The sequence below is a fragment of the Esox lucius genome, chromosome 9 (assembly GCF_011004845.1).
Source record: "Esox lucius isolate fEsoLuc1 chromosome 9, fEsoLuc1.pri, whole genome shotgun sequence".
NCBI classification, from domain to species: Eukaryota; Metazoa; Chordata; class Actinopteri; order Esociformes; family Esocidae; genus Esox; species Esox lucius.
Genome location: NC_047577.1, coordinates 16,435,195 through 16,451,023, shown reverse-complemented (window position 1 = coordinate 16,451,023; position 15,829 = coordinate 16,435,195). Strand labels below are relative to the sequence as shown.

General features: G+C 43.7%; 1 protein-coding gene across 1 annotated transcript; it reads right to left on the bottom strand.

Moving 5' to 3' along the window:
* Positions 1-237: 237 nt before the first annotated feature.
* Positions 238-15,199, bottom strand: evpla (envoplakin a). Its single transcript, XM_010889417.5, has 22 exons — positions 14,886-15,199; positions 11,293-11,392; positions 11,011-11,165; positions 10,642-10,765; positions 10,327-10,458; positions 10,180-10,221; positions 9,716-9,877; positions 9,272-9,379; positions 8,904-8,999; positions 8,324-8,437; positions 8,058-8,204; positions 7,696-7,850; positions 6,937-7,037; positions 6,250-6,410; positions 5,903-6,039; positions 5,650-5,788; positions 5,334-5,527; positions 4,620-4,770; positions 4,414-4,497; positions 4,198-4,302; positions 3,991-4,083; positions 238-3,840 (listed from the first exon to the last, which is right to left on the bottom strand). The coding sequence occupies exons 1-22, from the start codon at positions 14,954-14,956 to the stop codon at positions 448-450; spliced, it is 5,964 nt and encodes a 1,987-aa protein (XP_010887719.3). The 5' UTR covers positions 14,957-15,199; the 3' UTR covers positions 238-447.
* Positions 15,200-15,829: the final 630 nt, after the last annotated feature.

Below are 15,829 nucleotides of genomic sequence, written 5' to 3'. Positions count from 1 at the left end.
AGAGTTGCTTCCAGTGTATTCTGCCTTTGTTTATTTTGCTAAGTATTGTGATTTAATATGCTTCTTTTACAATGTAATCTTTAATATATAATAATCTTTACTACAAACAACATTGAGTTGAAAGTGTCAAAGTCACTGAAGGAAGACAAATATGGAATTGACAAGTCAAACTTATTAAACACCATAGTAGCATATCCCACCATCCCCACTAAAACAAGAATATCAAGGAGAGACAAATAAAGCTTGTATCTGTATTTCTGCCAACTTCAAATACATTTAGTAAACAAAAACACATCAACGGAAAACAATCATGATCTCTGAAATATGCAGGATTAAGACTTAAATTACAAGTTCTGGTAGTATTCTTATGTTTATACAATGCAATAACATTTTAAAAAGAATCTCCCCTAATAATAAAATTACCCTCTGGACACACTGTGAGCAGATCTAGTATCTTGAAGAGTATGAATGAGGATTGTATCTAGTGTAGGTGCTGCTGGACGCTGTGGAGGAGGCAGGCAGCATCAGGAGGCCAGAGGTTGGGTCTGTCTTGCAGAGGGCCATCGCTTGCTTGTAGTTGATCTTTTCCTTTGTATTAGGGTCTACAATATCCTTTGTGTAGATGTACTCGGACTGAAGCTCTCTCATCATGGTGCTGTCAATCATCTTGGCCGACATGGCCTCTTGTAGCCCCACACGTCCCGTGTTGTTAGGGTTCACCAGGCCTCCCGTCAGGTACTGCGCCTCCATGTAACGTAAGGCGGTTTCTTTGGGCATCCACCCTTTCAGGACGGACTCGCCCACAGACAGGCGTTCTTTGGTCATCGGGTCCTCCACCCCAGTGTAGGCTTTCTGGGCGTTAAGTAACCTCTGGAGCTGGCCGGACTCGATGAGGCCCTTCTCAGCTGCCTTGTGGACGGAGTATCTCTCCTTGTTGCTGATGTCAACAATACCCCCTGTGGCGGCCTGGGCTTCCAGCAGCTTCTGGGCCGTGCCGTTGTCAATCAGCTTGCGGGACGCTGCGTCGCGGATGGAGAAGCACACGTTTGTGTCCGTGTCAATTACCCCGGAGATGGGATACATTTCCCGGGGGACAGTGGCAGGTGGTTGGCTGGTCGGCGATGACCTCACTAGTGACGATGCAGTTGGTGTGATAGAGTTGAACTTGAGCGGCTTTTCTTTTTCACCCGCTACCAGGAGGGCAAACTCTGATATATGCATTTTTCCATCCTTGTATTTCTGTAGATCCTGCTGGTTGAGTCTGCCATCTCTCAGGGCATTTTTGATGGAGTACTGCTTACCGCTCTTGCGATCCTGCAGCACCGAGGTCTCCCCATCAGGACCCAGGGAAGTAATCTCCTCCCAATCACACTCCAGCTCTTCCAGGTGCATGTACTGACTTCGGTCAATTAGACCCTGCATGTAGGCTTCATATGGCGACAGTTCCTTGCCGGTGTCAGGGTCCAAAATTGTGATTCTAGTGGAAACATTGGTCTCCTTGGTCTGGGTCTCTGCTCGGTCTTCCTTCTCCTTCTCCCTCTGGAGTTCCCTGATTTTGCCGTCTTTCTGGTGGATCACATCTTTTTCATCCAGTATCTCCCTTTCAAGACGCTGCACATCGGTTTCCATCTTGATGCTCTTCTGCCTGTTCATTTGGCTTCTCTCACTTAGGAGCTTTGTCTGCTGCTGGAAAGATAAACTGATGTCCTTCCTGTCAGAGTCCAACTTCTTCAGCTCCCGAGTAAGGTTGTCTTTCTCCCTTTGTAAGGCATCCCTGGCCAGAATCAGACTGGTTTCTTCCCGAGAAGTGTTGATTTGACTATTCTTCAGTTGGTTGAGTTTGTCAGAAAGTTGTTGGATTTTTTGTTCCAGGTCCTGCCTCGCATGTTTCTCATCATTCACCTGACTTCTCAGGCGGTCTCTCTCTGCTTCTACAACCTGATCCTTCTCTACCCGAATCACCTCTTTGTACACAGTCCTCTCGCCGGCCTTCTCTCGCTGAAGGAGCTCAATTCTGACAGTAATGTTCCTGATGTTTCTCTGAAGATTCAGGATTTCATTGGTTTCTTTGTCCATGTCTGAGCGAAGCCCGTTGGTCATCGTTTCCAGTTTGGGGTCTCGCTCAACTTTCATGACCTCCTCAATAATGATGCTCTCCTCAACCGGCGGTGGGGCGTTCTCCAACTCTTTGATGCGCAATTTGATCTGTTTCAGTTCAAATTCCACTTGGATCTTCTTTTGATGTTCATCACTCTGCCTTAAGATATTCTCCTTCTCCTCCACTAGGCTTCTGAGTTTCTGCATCTCTAGCTCCATCTGCCGGCGGGCGTTAACCTCTACATCCAAACTCCTGCCCAGCTTCTCATGCTCAACTATCTGCTTTGGATCTTTCTGTAGACGCACCACCTCCTGTACCACCACTTTTTCCTCTGGCCTTTGCCTATCCAGCAGGATGTATTTGTTTTGCAGGTCAAACACCATCTCCTCAGTGGTACGGCGACACTGTTGTTCTTCACGTAGCTCCTTTCTTAACCGATCAGCCTCCTTCTCCAAGAGTGGATCATCCTCATACTTGACAACATTTTTGGGCACAAGCTGTGTCTCCACCTTGGATTTCTCCGCTTTCCACTTTTCCCGCTCCCTTCGGAGGAGGTTCAGATTGTCTTCTATTTCATTGTAAGTATGGTGCAGCTGGTTCACTTGATCGTTGAGCCTCTGTATCTCTCTTTCATTCTCAGGGCTCCTCTCCTCTTTCACCACCTCTTGGATGACTTCTTTCATCTCCACCTTTGGTTTCTTTGCACGTAGGGCCACCAGATCAGCCATGACCACAGTGATCTGAGTCTCTAGGTCGGAACGCTGCCTGTTTGCGTCTTGCACATCTTTCTTTAGACGCATTATCTCCACCTCTGTTTGTGGATCTATGCGGTAGATCTCGTTAACTATTTCCTTGACCTCAATCTTGGGCTTCCAAAGCCCTACCTCAGTGTAGCGACTTCTGAGCTTAGAGACCTCCTTGCCCAAATTGTCAGTTTCCACTTTTGCTTCCTCTAGGTCTGATCGAATCCTCTTGGATTCATTGACAAGGTCTGGATCCTGTTCAGTTCTTTTCACCTCCTTTGTGATCACCTTGGGCTGAATGGTGGGAATGATCCTCTCTAATGCATTGATCTGGCTCCTCGTCTGAAAGATCTCATCATTCAGAGCTTTGCTCTTGTTGCCCTCACTGACAATTTCGGTCTGAAAGGTTTGAACAGCTTTGAGCATCTCTGGATCCTTCTCCACTCTAATCACTTCCTTTTTCACAACCTTCTCCCTGATGTTTGGTCTTGTCGCATTCAAGATGGTGACCTCAGTCTTCTGTTGAATGACTTCTCCTTCTTTCACACGAACCTCCTTCTTAATTTTGCCAATCTCATCTCTTAACTTCGTGGATTCAATATCCAGCTGAGGATCTCTCTCGAACTCAGTCACCTCTTTTGTCACTAGTTTAGGCTTAACATTCTTGAGCTCATCCCCTATGGTGACAATTTTAATTTTCACAGTCTCGATTTCTCCCTGGGTACGGCTGCGATTCATGGCCTCTTTGTGGATTTGGTCCTCCAGATCTTTCAGATTGGATTCTAGTTTGGGGTCGCGATAGTACTTGAGCACCTCCTTCTCCTCCACTCGATGCATTCCTCTGCGGCTTTTTAGAGACTGCATCCTGGTTCTGAAAATTTCCAATTCATTCTCAGCACGGTTGCGTCTATCAGTCTCCACATTCAACTCTTGCTGCAGACTGGCTATGTCGATGGATGGTTGCAAAGTCGGCTGAATGGATTGTTTTTGCTGTTTTTGCTAAAACAAATATATACGTATGAACAAAGTTAACCAAAAGTATAGGTTAAAAAACATCAAACTGTTATATCTATCTGCACGCAAGAATATATGCTCAACTAAATGAATTGACCGCAGAAAAGTTACATGAATCTACAGTTTTCAACTCACCTCAGTGATGACGTTTTTAGCGAAGTCCATTTGTTTGAGCAGCTGGTTATTCTCTGCTGATGTTTCAGCATAGCAGTTCACCAAAGCCTTTTCCTGGAATACATGAGCACAGAGGGCTCAAGAGACCATGATGCACCCTACAACTGTCTGCATGAGAAAATCATCAATGTACTTTGTATCCATTACCTTGCATTATTCATGTCTTACCTGTTTCTGCACAGCATCAGCAAGGACAGGGGTGGAACTGTTTTTGGCATCTTTGGCTCCCAGATTGAGGGTGCTGTTATATTTGTTAGTGTGGACCTCATAATCCTACGCAAGCAGATAAAATCAAGATTGTATTATTTAATATCCACCCTAATCAGTTAGACAAATATAAAGTCCCATCATGATGCAAACCGACTGTTCCATTCTCAGTCTTACATTGAGGACAATCTGCAAGTCCTGAGACAGATCAACCACACGGTCTAAGTCATCTCCTTTTCTCTTGAGGTCTTCCACCACCCTCTGCAATAAAGATTGAGGTTAGCAGTGACAAAGTACAGAATTAAAATCAGCCCCTAACAGGGATTATTTATTTTTCATTAACATACTTCACCACACACCATCCTTGACACCCACAAACTGACCTGCTGGGAGATCTGCTTGGTGTTGATCTTTGACAGGTCATCGCTGGGGCTGATTTTGTTATTAGGCAGACTTCCCAGGAAGGAGTTCAAAGATTTGCTTGTGCTCTGGAATTCCTGGTGCTTGCTTCCAGCCTGCAGCAAGAGGTTCTCTCTGACAAGATAGAACGTTGCAAAGAAAAACACTTATGAAAACTGAAAACAGAAGTGGGGAGGCATGGTCTAAAGTTCTTTCCTGATCTCATCTTGTTCTCGCTCAGGCAACTTGGCAATCTGTTAAGCTAACTGAGGTTGGACTGACCTGATTTCCTCCTCATAAGCATAGTGTGGGGGGAAAAAAGCTTAATGGCTGTGTGTGATTGCTTATAATATAAACTTGCCATGATCTTCAACTCTCAAATCTGTTGGAAGTTGTTGCAATGAGACAAGGCAGCAATATACAATTTGAAAAAAAAATTCAAAATGGATGCTAAAATAAAAGACATCAAGGTGGCCTAGTGGTTAGAGCATCTGACTAGTGTACGAAATGTGAGGTTCTACTCCCCCTAAAGTGAAAAGCTATGTTGTTCTGTCTCAAAGCCGAACAGTTAACCCCTAATGGTTCCTCCTCCCCTGCATCATTCCCCAAGGTCGTTGCCAGAAATAAGAATTGGTTCTAAATCAACTTGCCTGGTTAAATGTAGAAATTGGTTTGAAAAAAATATGGCCCTGGCTCACCTGTCCTTCAGCTGGTTGTTGACGTTAGCATATCGGTTCTGTAGTTGTTTGACCTGGGTCCTTTGGCGACCAATGTCTGGGCAGTACTCCTGGTATCCTTGCTGCAGGGAACTACACAGCTGCTCACTGGTCTCCAGGTTCTTGGCCAGCTTCTTCACCTCATCCAGAGAGACCAACGCCTCCTTACGCAGACTCTGTACGGAACAGATCAGAGAAGTCGTGAAGAATGAGTGCTGGATGAGTGCTTTGAACTAGAAAAGATAACTGAAAGTAGTTACCTGTATGGGGAAGTGTGTACTAGTTTTGTCTCACCCACCTGGATATACTGGGTGCGGGTCTGAATAGCATTTGGCTCGTCTGGGATGGGGGCATCCTCACTCAGCTTCTTCTCAAAGCCAGAGACAATACCATCCACGTTCTTGATCTGCTTCTCCAGGTTCAGAGATGCATTAGACCTTCAGAAGAAATGGCACAAAAGCATCCAGCAAGACAGTTTGGCTCAATTAATTAGCCATCACATCCCCAAGACAGCTTTTAAGTGTTAGTGGCGTTCGCAATAATAGTCATACTTCTCGTTGCAAAGGTTGACCAGAGCTTTAAGGTCCTCTTTCTTGTCCTTAGCAGCCTGAAGTTTAGTGGCCAGGTCTTTGGAGTCATCCTTGTCCAACTTCGGTGGATCCAGAGCCGCCAGAGCGTCAGCCGCTTTCTACAACAGGCCACCATTATCATTAGGACCACTACAGGCCAATCGTAATCCCATACAGGTGACACATCTTACAGTGTAACCTCACTGTGTGTGTCCGATGGCTGGACTAGTGGCTTGACTCCTGTACCACATGGATCAAGTCAATGCCGGCTCTGGTGCTAACCTCCCGGCTCACCCCACCACCCCGTATCATAAGAACGGTTTCCTCACCTCCTGCTCCTTCAGCCTGTTGGTGAGGTCGGCGGTAGGATCGCTGCGGTCCAGCGGGGCCCTCATGTGGCTCAGGAGGCCCTGCTTTGCTGTAACCAGTTCCCCGTCCAGCTTGTCCAGTTGAATGTCAGCAGCTTTAGGTTTGAGGTTGGGAGGGGGGGCTGTGTGGGGTGGGGACGATGACAAATCAATGATAATCTGAACTGTAGCAGTGCCTTATATGATTGTGCATAATATAAGAAAAGGGATGTCACTTCAGCCACAACTAATAAATTAAATAATAATAAAAAATATATATATAAAAAAAACTGTTGGCTGTGTTTCAACCATGTCTCATGAATACACATTGTCTTGGGGTATATATGATGAGATTAACTTAATGCAGTGTTTCCCAATCCTGGTCCTGGGGACACAAAAGGGGTGCACGTTTTGGTTTTGGCCCTAGCACTCACACGCCTGATTCAAATGTTGCCCTACATCTTATATAACTGAGTGAGCTAAATCAACCTATCATCAAGTCTTTAATTTGAATCAGGTTGGTGAGTTAAGAGAAGACCGGGACATGTTTGGATACAAAGGTAAGAAGCCATTTCTGCCAGCATCAGCTGCACGTTAAAAGTAACAGGAGCTGTTCCAAAGGAATTTAGACAGCTTTGTTCTGGGACTTACAGAGCCTATTCGTCTCACCTGCATTTACGGGTCGCTCTTGGACGCGACGGATGCTGTCCTTCGTTGTCGCTAAATAAACAGCCCTCCTTTTCTTGATGTCGTCAAGCACATCACCATGTCTGTGCACGCACACGAACACACACACACACACACACACACATTACAGCTGCAGCACTAATGAAAGACTACATTTTCCCCAACTGCCATAACATGATTTACCATACACAGTGGAAATAATAGTATTCTATATTTGTTGTGTTGAAAATTAGGATTGAAAGAGATTAAAATATGTGATTTCTCTAATCAAAGAAATTGAAGAATAAATAACTGAAATATTGCCATTGTGTAAGCTTTCGCCCCCTTTTTAGGAAAATCTGAAGTATTTCAGGCATCAAAGTATGTTACACAGACTCACTATGCTAAATGATAGCGGGTGACATTTATAAAATACAACCCCTTCATCTATCTCCCATGTGCCGTATACACAATCTGTAATGGTCAAAATGTTGTTCAGATAAAAATAAATGGGATGCAGCTAAACACAGGCAACATGGTAGACTAGAGAGAAGCCAGTGTCAGTCTGCTTTATCTGTCAGTAGGACAACCAACAAGGCAAGGCCCAATCTACACTGGGAGTTGCTTACCAAGAACACAAGGAATTAGTGTGCAAGTTACAGTTGACTATTTTGTAACAAATGTTTTCACAAATGTGAAGAAAATAAATAAATAACTGTACGCACTGCACCCATCATATAATAAATGTTTTCTGTTGCTTACAGGTCTATAATGGAAATGGACTCTGGGTCAGGTGGTGGAATCTGGAAACAGACCCCTGGAAAGGTTGAAGGTGCCCCGCTGCTGGTCAGTACCTCCCAGTTCTCAACGTTTGAATTCGACTTGAGGGAAAACTTGTCGCCTCGAGATATCTCAGCCTAAAGAACACCAAGAAAGTCCATCAGAAAGGATCACATGCAAATTCCCTCTAATCATACTAATAGAACAGCCAATACTGAACCACCTGTTACAAACAGAAATACCATCTACACTATTTGGTTTCATGATTGGTTTCAGAATTTGAATTTGCATTTGGTGTTAATGTTTGCAGTATAAGGTTCAAAGGTCACATAAGCCGGTCATACATTCCCAGTCTCCCAATCGCAGAGGGACTCCACAGTGGTGGACTTGGAGGGGGTTTGGCGGCGCAGCTTGAGGGGGGCGATACTGGTGCTCCTCTTTCTCAGGTCCGCCAGTAGCTTCTCACTACGTTGCACTGTGCTCTCCTCTGCCTGAGAGAGGAAGAGATGGAGGGAAAGTAGCACGTTTGAGATTAATGAACGTGTCAGGAGGGGGAAAAAACTTGGAGTTAACAAGGAAGACTGAATAAGACGGATCAGTGTGTCATTACCTCCAGTTGCAGAGTCATGGCTGAGCCGCTCTTCACTGATCCGGATTCTACTTTCTTCAGGCTGGAGTTGAGTTCATCCAGAGACTTGGAGAGTGTATCTACATCTAGCTGGTACTGAACAGACCAATAAGGAGAAACACACAGTACATTAAAACCGTCCAGGTCCCTGATCAAGCTGCAGCAGGTGTCTATAATAATGTGGTCAGGGACATTTCTCATTTAAACCAAACCAACAGACACCTTTTCAACTGCTTTAATGAAGACCAAAGTCTTTACCGTATTCACAAAGCCTCCGAGAGAAGCAGCGCTGATCTAAGCCAGTTTTGCATAATGAAAAGAACAGCAGGTGGCACAGTAGTCGAAGCTCTGGAGCAGAAAGCTGACCTGCACAGTTTAGGTTCAAGCTCTGACGGTGCTTAGTTGACAACTTGCTGGAAGCCCCATGGACAATTGAAATGTGCCAGCATAGGGATGTTCATGCAAACTCTGAGGCACTTTGTAAATGCCACCGAAACCCTCATTGTAACCTGATGAAGGGACTCTGAAGCCTGTATGTATCCGTATTTTGAATGACATTTACCTTCTTGAAATCCTCAATGTTATCCAGATGAGTCTCTTTGCAAATGCACAGGTTGAGGAACTTCTGCCACTCTCTCCGCACGTCATCTCTCTGAGCCTAAAACAATTCCGGAGGCCAAATCATCATCAAGAGTTTATGTAAGCGAACAAAAACCTAAACTTTGTAGACCAATTAGCCATTCCTTCATTTGTAAAAAAAAATTAAATACAAAATTACAAAAAGTTAAAAACATTATCCAGACTATAAATACTATATAAAAACCTTATCTATTGAGAGGCGGTTGAGCGTTGCTTGAAGACTAGCGCCCTCTTGTAGAATGTGAGTCTACAAGAGGGCGCTACTTCCACTACCTGGTGAACAATACCTACCTGTATGGTGGTGCTGGCAGGGTGCTTCAGTTCGATCAGTCGATCTCCGTCATCCTGGAGTCTGTTCACCTCACTTTCATGGGCCAGTAGGCTGTTGTCCTTGAATTTCTAAAGGAGAACAGGGTGGTCACTGCATGTGGTTCATTCACTCATGGACAACATAGCCAACAGGTGTACAAGTCCAGAGTAAAAGCACAGTGTTCACCAGTACTTGCCGGTGTTCTGAAGCGGAGAAAAGTTCCTGATTAGGACCTAAATAAACTCAATTTACCAGGTCATTTAGGGTTTTAATTAGGAACTTTCCCCACCTGGTGAACAGCCAAGTACTTTCACACCTCTAATAGAGTAATGGAAATATACATTCATGCGAAAAACTTAGGAAAGATGTTCAAGCAAGATTTGCATTTGTCTATAATCTTCGGCTATTAAGACACACCCCCTCACCTCGTATTCTCTTCGTATATCCTGGGGGTCCACGATGTTGTCGCTCCAGTCCTGTTTTAGGACTTTGTGTTCTTCATCTTCCAGAAACGCCAGCTCCTTTTTGCAGCTCTGCATGTACTCATGTAGGCTGCTAAGGTAGTGACCTCTCCATTTTGAGTTGTCCTGTGGGAACAACATTACAGTGAGGACCTAACTCTCAAAAATAGCTGTAGTCTGCATTTGAAAATACATTAACCAAAAAGACAATTACAAAAACATTTGGATTTAAAAATGCAGGAACGTGTTCATGCATTTGTTTTCATTTTATTCATTTGGTAAACACTCTTATCTAGATATTCAGGATAACTCAAAAAAACAGCCGGCTCAGGAATTCAATTTAGCAACCTTGCTACTGCTCACATTCACTAACCGCTAGGCTACCTGCCACCCCCATATTTCCCCATTTCCTGAAAATGATGACTTACCAACAGGTTATTGTATTGTTTCTTGATGGTAGCATACTCCTCCTGAAACACAAAATACATTTTGTCATGTTCACCGGTTGCAAAAGAGTTTTCAAAAGAATGTCCATGAAAATCCATAAACATTTGAATGAACCGTTAATAGTTTACTTTGGTACTGGCAGAGCTTGCACTGAGCTGAGAGTTGTAGGACTCAATCTCCTTGTGCAGAATGTTGTGAGTGGCAATCTGCTTCTTTAGATCATCCATGGTGGGCCCATACTCTTCTGTGTTCAACTCCCTCTGAGAAGAGAAACCAAAAACCAATGATGCAACAAAAATATTACAATGTAACTTAAGGACTGAATGATATTCCAACTTGTTTTTTTTCAACAGCTTTCCAAGACCATAAAGCCCAGCGATGGTGTGAGAATTCTCTCAAGAATTAATCTAAAAAAAAAAAGTTGTTTCACACATTTTCTTTACCTGTTTCTGATTTAGCAGGGTAGCCCAGTTGATTCTGGGCTTCAGCTCGACGTCATTGAGAGGCTCGTAGATTTCGCGATAGAAGGTGCAGTCTTTCAGCCAGCGGTCATGGAGGTGACTAACACTGAAATGACCAAACAGGAAATACATGTATAATGTTTAGAATGAGCATAATAACAGAGGGAGACAACAAGACCAAAACATCATAGAAAAAGAACGTAACTGGTTATGACCCTAATGATCAAATGTCCTTCCGGGAAAGATGGATTCCAATTTGCTAATTAAAACTGTACAAATGTTGTGGCAATTTTTAAAATTGCAACTTGATTTGCATTCATGAGGGAAATGAATCTGGAAGTGGTCACTAACTCGCTCTCGATCTCACTGCCTTGGGGGTGCTTCAACTTCTTGGCCTTGTCCACATCCAGGTAGAGGTCTTTCAAGAGGCCCTCGGCCTGGGACAGTTTGTCGGACACCACTTTGTGGTGCTGCAGAGCAAGGCCCTTCTTCTCGTTCTCCGAATCCTTCACCGCAATAGAATGGAAAAAGCAGGTCAAGTCAGGCGAATGTTCGTCGACCAGATGCATACACGGGACACTCATTTCGAAAGAGTCCGATGCGAATGGAAGAGCAGTGTGCGCGTGTTCTCACCAGAGCGAGTAGCTCTTCGGCTTGGAGGACATTTTTCTCCACCTGGTCGGCATTCTTTTGCATGCGCTCGATCACCGAGGCCAGGTTGTTTGCTGTGGACCTGGTCGGAGGGCAAAAGTTGAAGGTTAAAGGGCAGAGACCAAAAGCACATTAGAACGGAACACAAAAAGGAAGGAGATAATATAATAATAATATATATATTTTTTAGACTGTTTAAATTCCCTTGAGTAGCCATACATAAAAAACAAATGGCAAGCTGTTGAACCTTTAAACTTCTGGGCTCTGAGGCCAGAATCCTTTTGTAAGATCCCTATATCTCCTTTGATAGGTCGTTGAGTTATCGCTAACACAACCCTAGATGCTTACTACCACACTTTCATCTCCCAAGTTCATCTTCACACTTAACTATGGCTCGGTCATCTTTTCGCCTGGGTTTAGTCAATTCTGCACATCCAATTCCCTCAGTCTCGGTTTTCGAAGGGCACAGCAAACAAACAAGAACCAAAGACTGCGGTCAAATGTTCCTCAGTCAGCAACCCATTTCTATATTCTAAGGCTTTCCAAAAAGTCATCCAATTCCATACATTGTGCCCCACTTTTGACTGTGCCCATATGATTTCACAGCTCAGGCATATTTTGGAGCCAGAACATTCCTGAGTGGTACAATTCTCAGAGGGGAAAAAGATTCAGAAATGATAAGATTTATGTTTCTAACATGCCCATCATAAATCTCGATATTAGAGACGATTCACAGGGGAATGTGGCAGAACAGTCTCCCTCCATGTGTGTGATTGTGAACTTGTGCAGTTAGATATACCGGAGAAATGTAAACATCTGTGAGACAAACATTTCAGCGAACTTAGCTGGTGGAACAGGTAAGGATGGGAATCAACTTGATACACATTGCTGGATGTCACTAAAAGCCAAAGACCGCCTGAAAACCAAACTCAATATAGAGGACCCGTCTAATACAGCAACTATAGAAAAACATGTTGAATCACAATTAACACCTAGAAAACAATGCATTATTAAATATGCTCCTTGTGTGACTCGGTTCACAACAAACCATGTACAGAGTAATGAGTACAGTAGGAAGGCTTGAATACAATGATAATGGGGGAAATGCCAAATGAGCAGTCTTTGGTGATCAGGCTTATCATGCCCTTAGCTAGAGAAAAGATCTGAGCATAATGTTCATTCCATCCTTCAACCAATCAATTCATCTTAGAGCTAGCATGCCAGCGCCCAGGGGTGAACAGGTAGAAAGGTCAGAGATGTGATGACAGCCACGTTACAGCCCTGACCATCAGGCTTACCTGGTTAGAGAGGTTCTTGCAGCAATGTTCCGGTCTGTGATTCACAAACAGTGAAAATAACAGACCTTCCTTTCTTTGCCAACCTGCGGGTACTTCCTAAGGGTGGTGTTCAAGCTAGAGCATTAAACTGCAGAAAGATTTAGATGAGTAATTCTCTACTGGTTTGCAATCCAGGCGTTTCAGTTGGCTCACTGTCAGGTGCGAGGGTATGTAACTGCACTGTTACAGCTGCTCATCGCCTGTTTTCACCACTGCAGGTTATATTCAGCCTCCCTACAAAGTGCTAGACTTCACTCACCTGCCACTTTATTAGTCACACTCGCTCATTAACGCAAGTAGTCCAACAGAAAAGAATGTGTCTGCACTACACTGTTTTAGTTAATGTTCAACCAAGCAACAGAATTGTATTTATCCCCTGGTATTTTCACTCACTACAGTCTCTCGTTAATCACACCATTCTATGTAAAACACAAAACATGGTGCGATAAACAAAACCAAAAAAAAAAAACCCAGTAAGAGACGGTTGTCTGGTGACAAATAGAGGAGAATGGCCAAGACTCGTCCAAGTTGACAGAATGGACACAAACACTCAAATAACTCTTTACAACAGTAGTATGCAAAAGGGCATCCCTGAAGCCAACGATGTGTGGAACCTTGGAGCAGGTGGAGGGTAGACAGTCCTGCCAAATACTAGGTTTGTGTACCTAATGAACCTAAAGTGTCCGGTGAGTGAACACAAGGATACATTTAGAAATTAGGCTTTTCGTCATCAATAAAAATGTGGTGCGATTTAATGTGCCCACATGAATGTAAGAGCAGCATAACATGATTTATTCCCATGCTTTCGGGTCTATAGCAGAAATGCTGAAAAAGTCACCAAACGCACCCATTCCACGCCTACCCTTTTAACACCCCCCTCCACCCCAAATCCTTAAACACTACATTAATCAACCATGGCAGTAGTAGACGGATCAATTGTGTTCAATAGAAAGACAAGCAGTCTATCAATCAACACAGGTACAATTCCTTTAGTTCACCCATTGTGGCACCATGGTGACTTGGTGAGTCAACACCTCCAGGCTGTGCAGAAACCAGATGAACAGCCCTGACTGACACCCCATCTCCCCTGACCTGATCAGCAGGGCCACCCGACACACATCCCGAGGCGGGGTGAAACCAGCGGGCACTCCTCTTACCCTCGCCGTCTCACTGGACACCAACTCATCTCAAAACCCTGCGTATCTTTCACATTCCCCTCCTTCAGCTGGGGCTCTGTGGGTTGGGCACGTGTGTGAATGGTCGAAAAGGAAGTTCGTTTGCCTGGACTCCATTGGTTACGTTCACTAGCTTGAGAACCTGCTGGCTGTCAGTATTCAGAGTTGAGCCATTCCAAGTTTTCACTGAACTGTGATTTTTACCCAAATGGCACTTAGCAGATGTGCTCCTCCAGACTGCAGTGAGTGCATACATACATACATACATACATACATACATACATACATACATAAAGGCCAACCAGAGGGAATTGATCCCTATTGACCAAGTGACCTACACAAGACCTGAACAAACAATCCCGGTATGGTACCAATACAGTATTCACGCTTCAAGTCATTTCATCTATTATAATTAACATCCTGTACATTGTCACAGCATTAACGCCAACCAACCTTGGGCAAAAACATCAAGATTTATTTGATTATCAACCCTAATTGTAATCGCGTCTGAATAACCCCCCAAATCAATGAGCCTCTAATGAGCTGTAGCCTTGTCATGTTTGACTTGACCCGAAACATTTCCTCTAAGTTTGCCAGTTCTGTCCTCACTCACACTTTACTACTCTGACATCAAACATAATAATCCTACTGACAATCTACTACTACTACTTCCCTATCACCTAACGCAAACACTCCAAAAATCAATGCCTAACCCTCATCCCTTAGATGAAAACAGTCATCTTCTTTGGGAGGGAAGATCACAGCGAAATATGTTTCACTACCCTTGTTAAGATTTTTGGTCCTCACCAGGACAGTAAAATGAACACACATACACACTCCACAGTGATGTTCACAAACCTAATGCCACATAACAGTAAAGTATTAAGTTCATATTTTTACTAAAGCCACATGTTAACAAGTAATTAACCGTCTTTCAATCTCCCACATGCAAATGACAGCAAATGCTTCCGTGAGAAAAAGAACAACACAGGAAACATGAAGGATGAGCGAATGTAGGACGGCTAGATGACAGAGCTAGCCGGTTAGCAGTTTCAACACTCACTGGCTGACTTTCCCGGAGACCTTCACCGAGTTATCCTTACTCTCCTTACTACTCTCCTTCTTCTTGAACATCCTGGATCGTTAGATGCGTGGAAACTCCACTCAACGGACAGCACTCGAGTCTCTGTTGATCCACTTATAGTCCCTCTTCGTTCTGATCGGTAAAAAAAACACGCACTCCGTATGTGTGTGGGTGTCCGTTTTGGTGTCAGCGCTGTGATTAAGCTCAGAAGTGTATCTAGGCCCCTCCCAGTGAACAGGTGTGTCTACTCAATACCCAAACATCTTCAGTTCCACCGGACGAGGCCAACCGGTTCCAAACCTTCTTTCTCCGCTCCAGTTCAGCCCAAACCATTCATTAGTTATAAGCATCTCTGCGGTTTTACTAAAATTATTGTCATTGTTTAGCCTGTAGAAATTCCATTCCAGCGTAGAAAAATGTATTTGGCCAGTTTCGCTGGCGTAGATTAAACTTAATATAATTTTTAAAAAAATCATAAAATCAACGTCCATTGGACAAATCCATTGAGCTTGATGTTTTCTATACATATACTAGCTTTATTCTATATACAAGGAACCGGCCCATAGAGTTGGTTGTGGGGTAAAATTCTGACTTGGAGGTAATGTATATATTTTATGTGTCCCCTGTCTAATTGTTTTAATTTGTCAAAATAAAAGCAGTATGTGGATTGTATAGTCGTAAAATTCCAGTAACTTTTCAAAATACTTCGGGATTCAGAGGGGAATTAGCAGGAAAACTGGATTCATGAAACCACAATCTCTAGAAAATCTGGTTATTTTAAGAGAATGTTACCCTCCCAAAATATTAATACAGTAAACACACTAAAATAAGAAATAACCTCTCCTCCTGGTCTGTAGTCACTGTGAACTCAGAACAGGGCTGCATGCAGCCATGTAAAAAAGAAAATTGAAAGTTCAGAATTG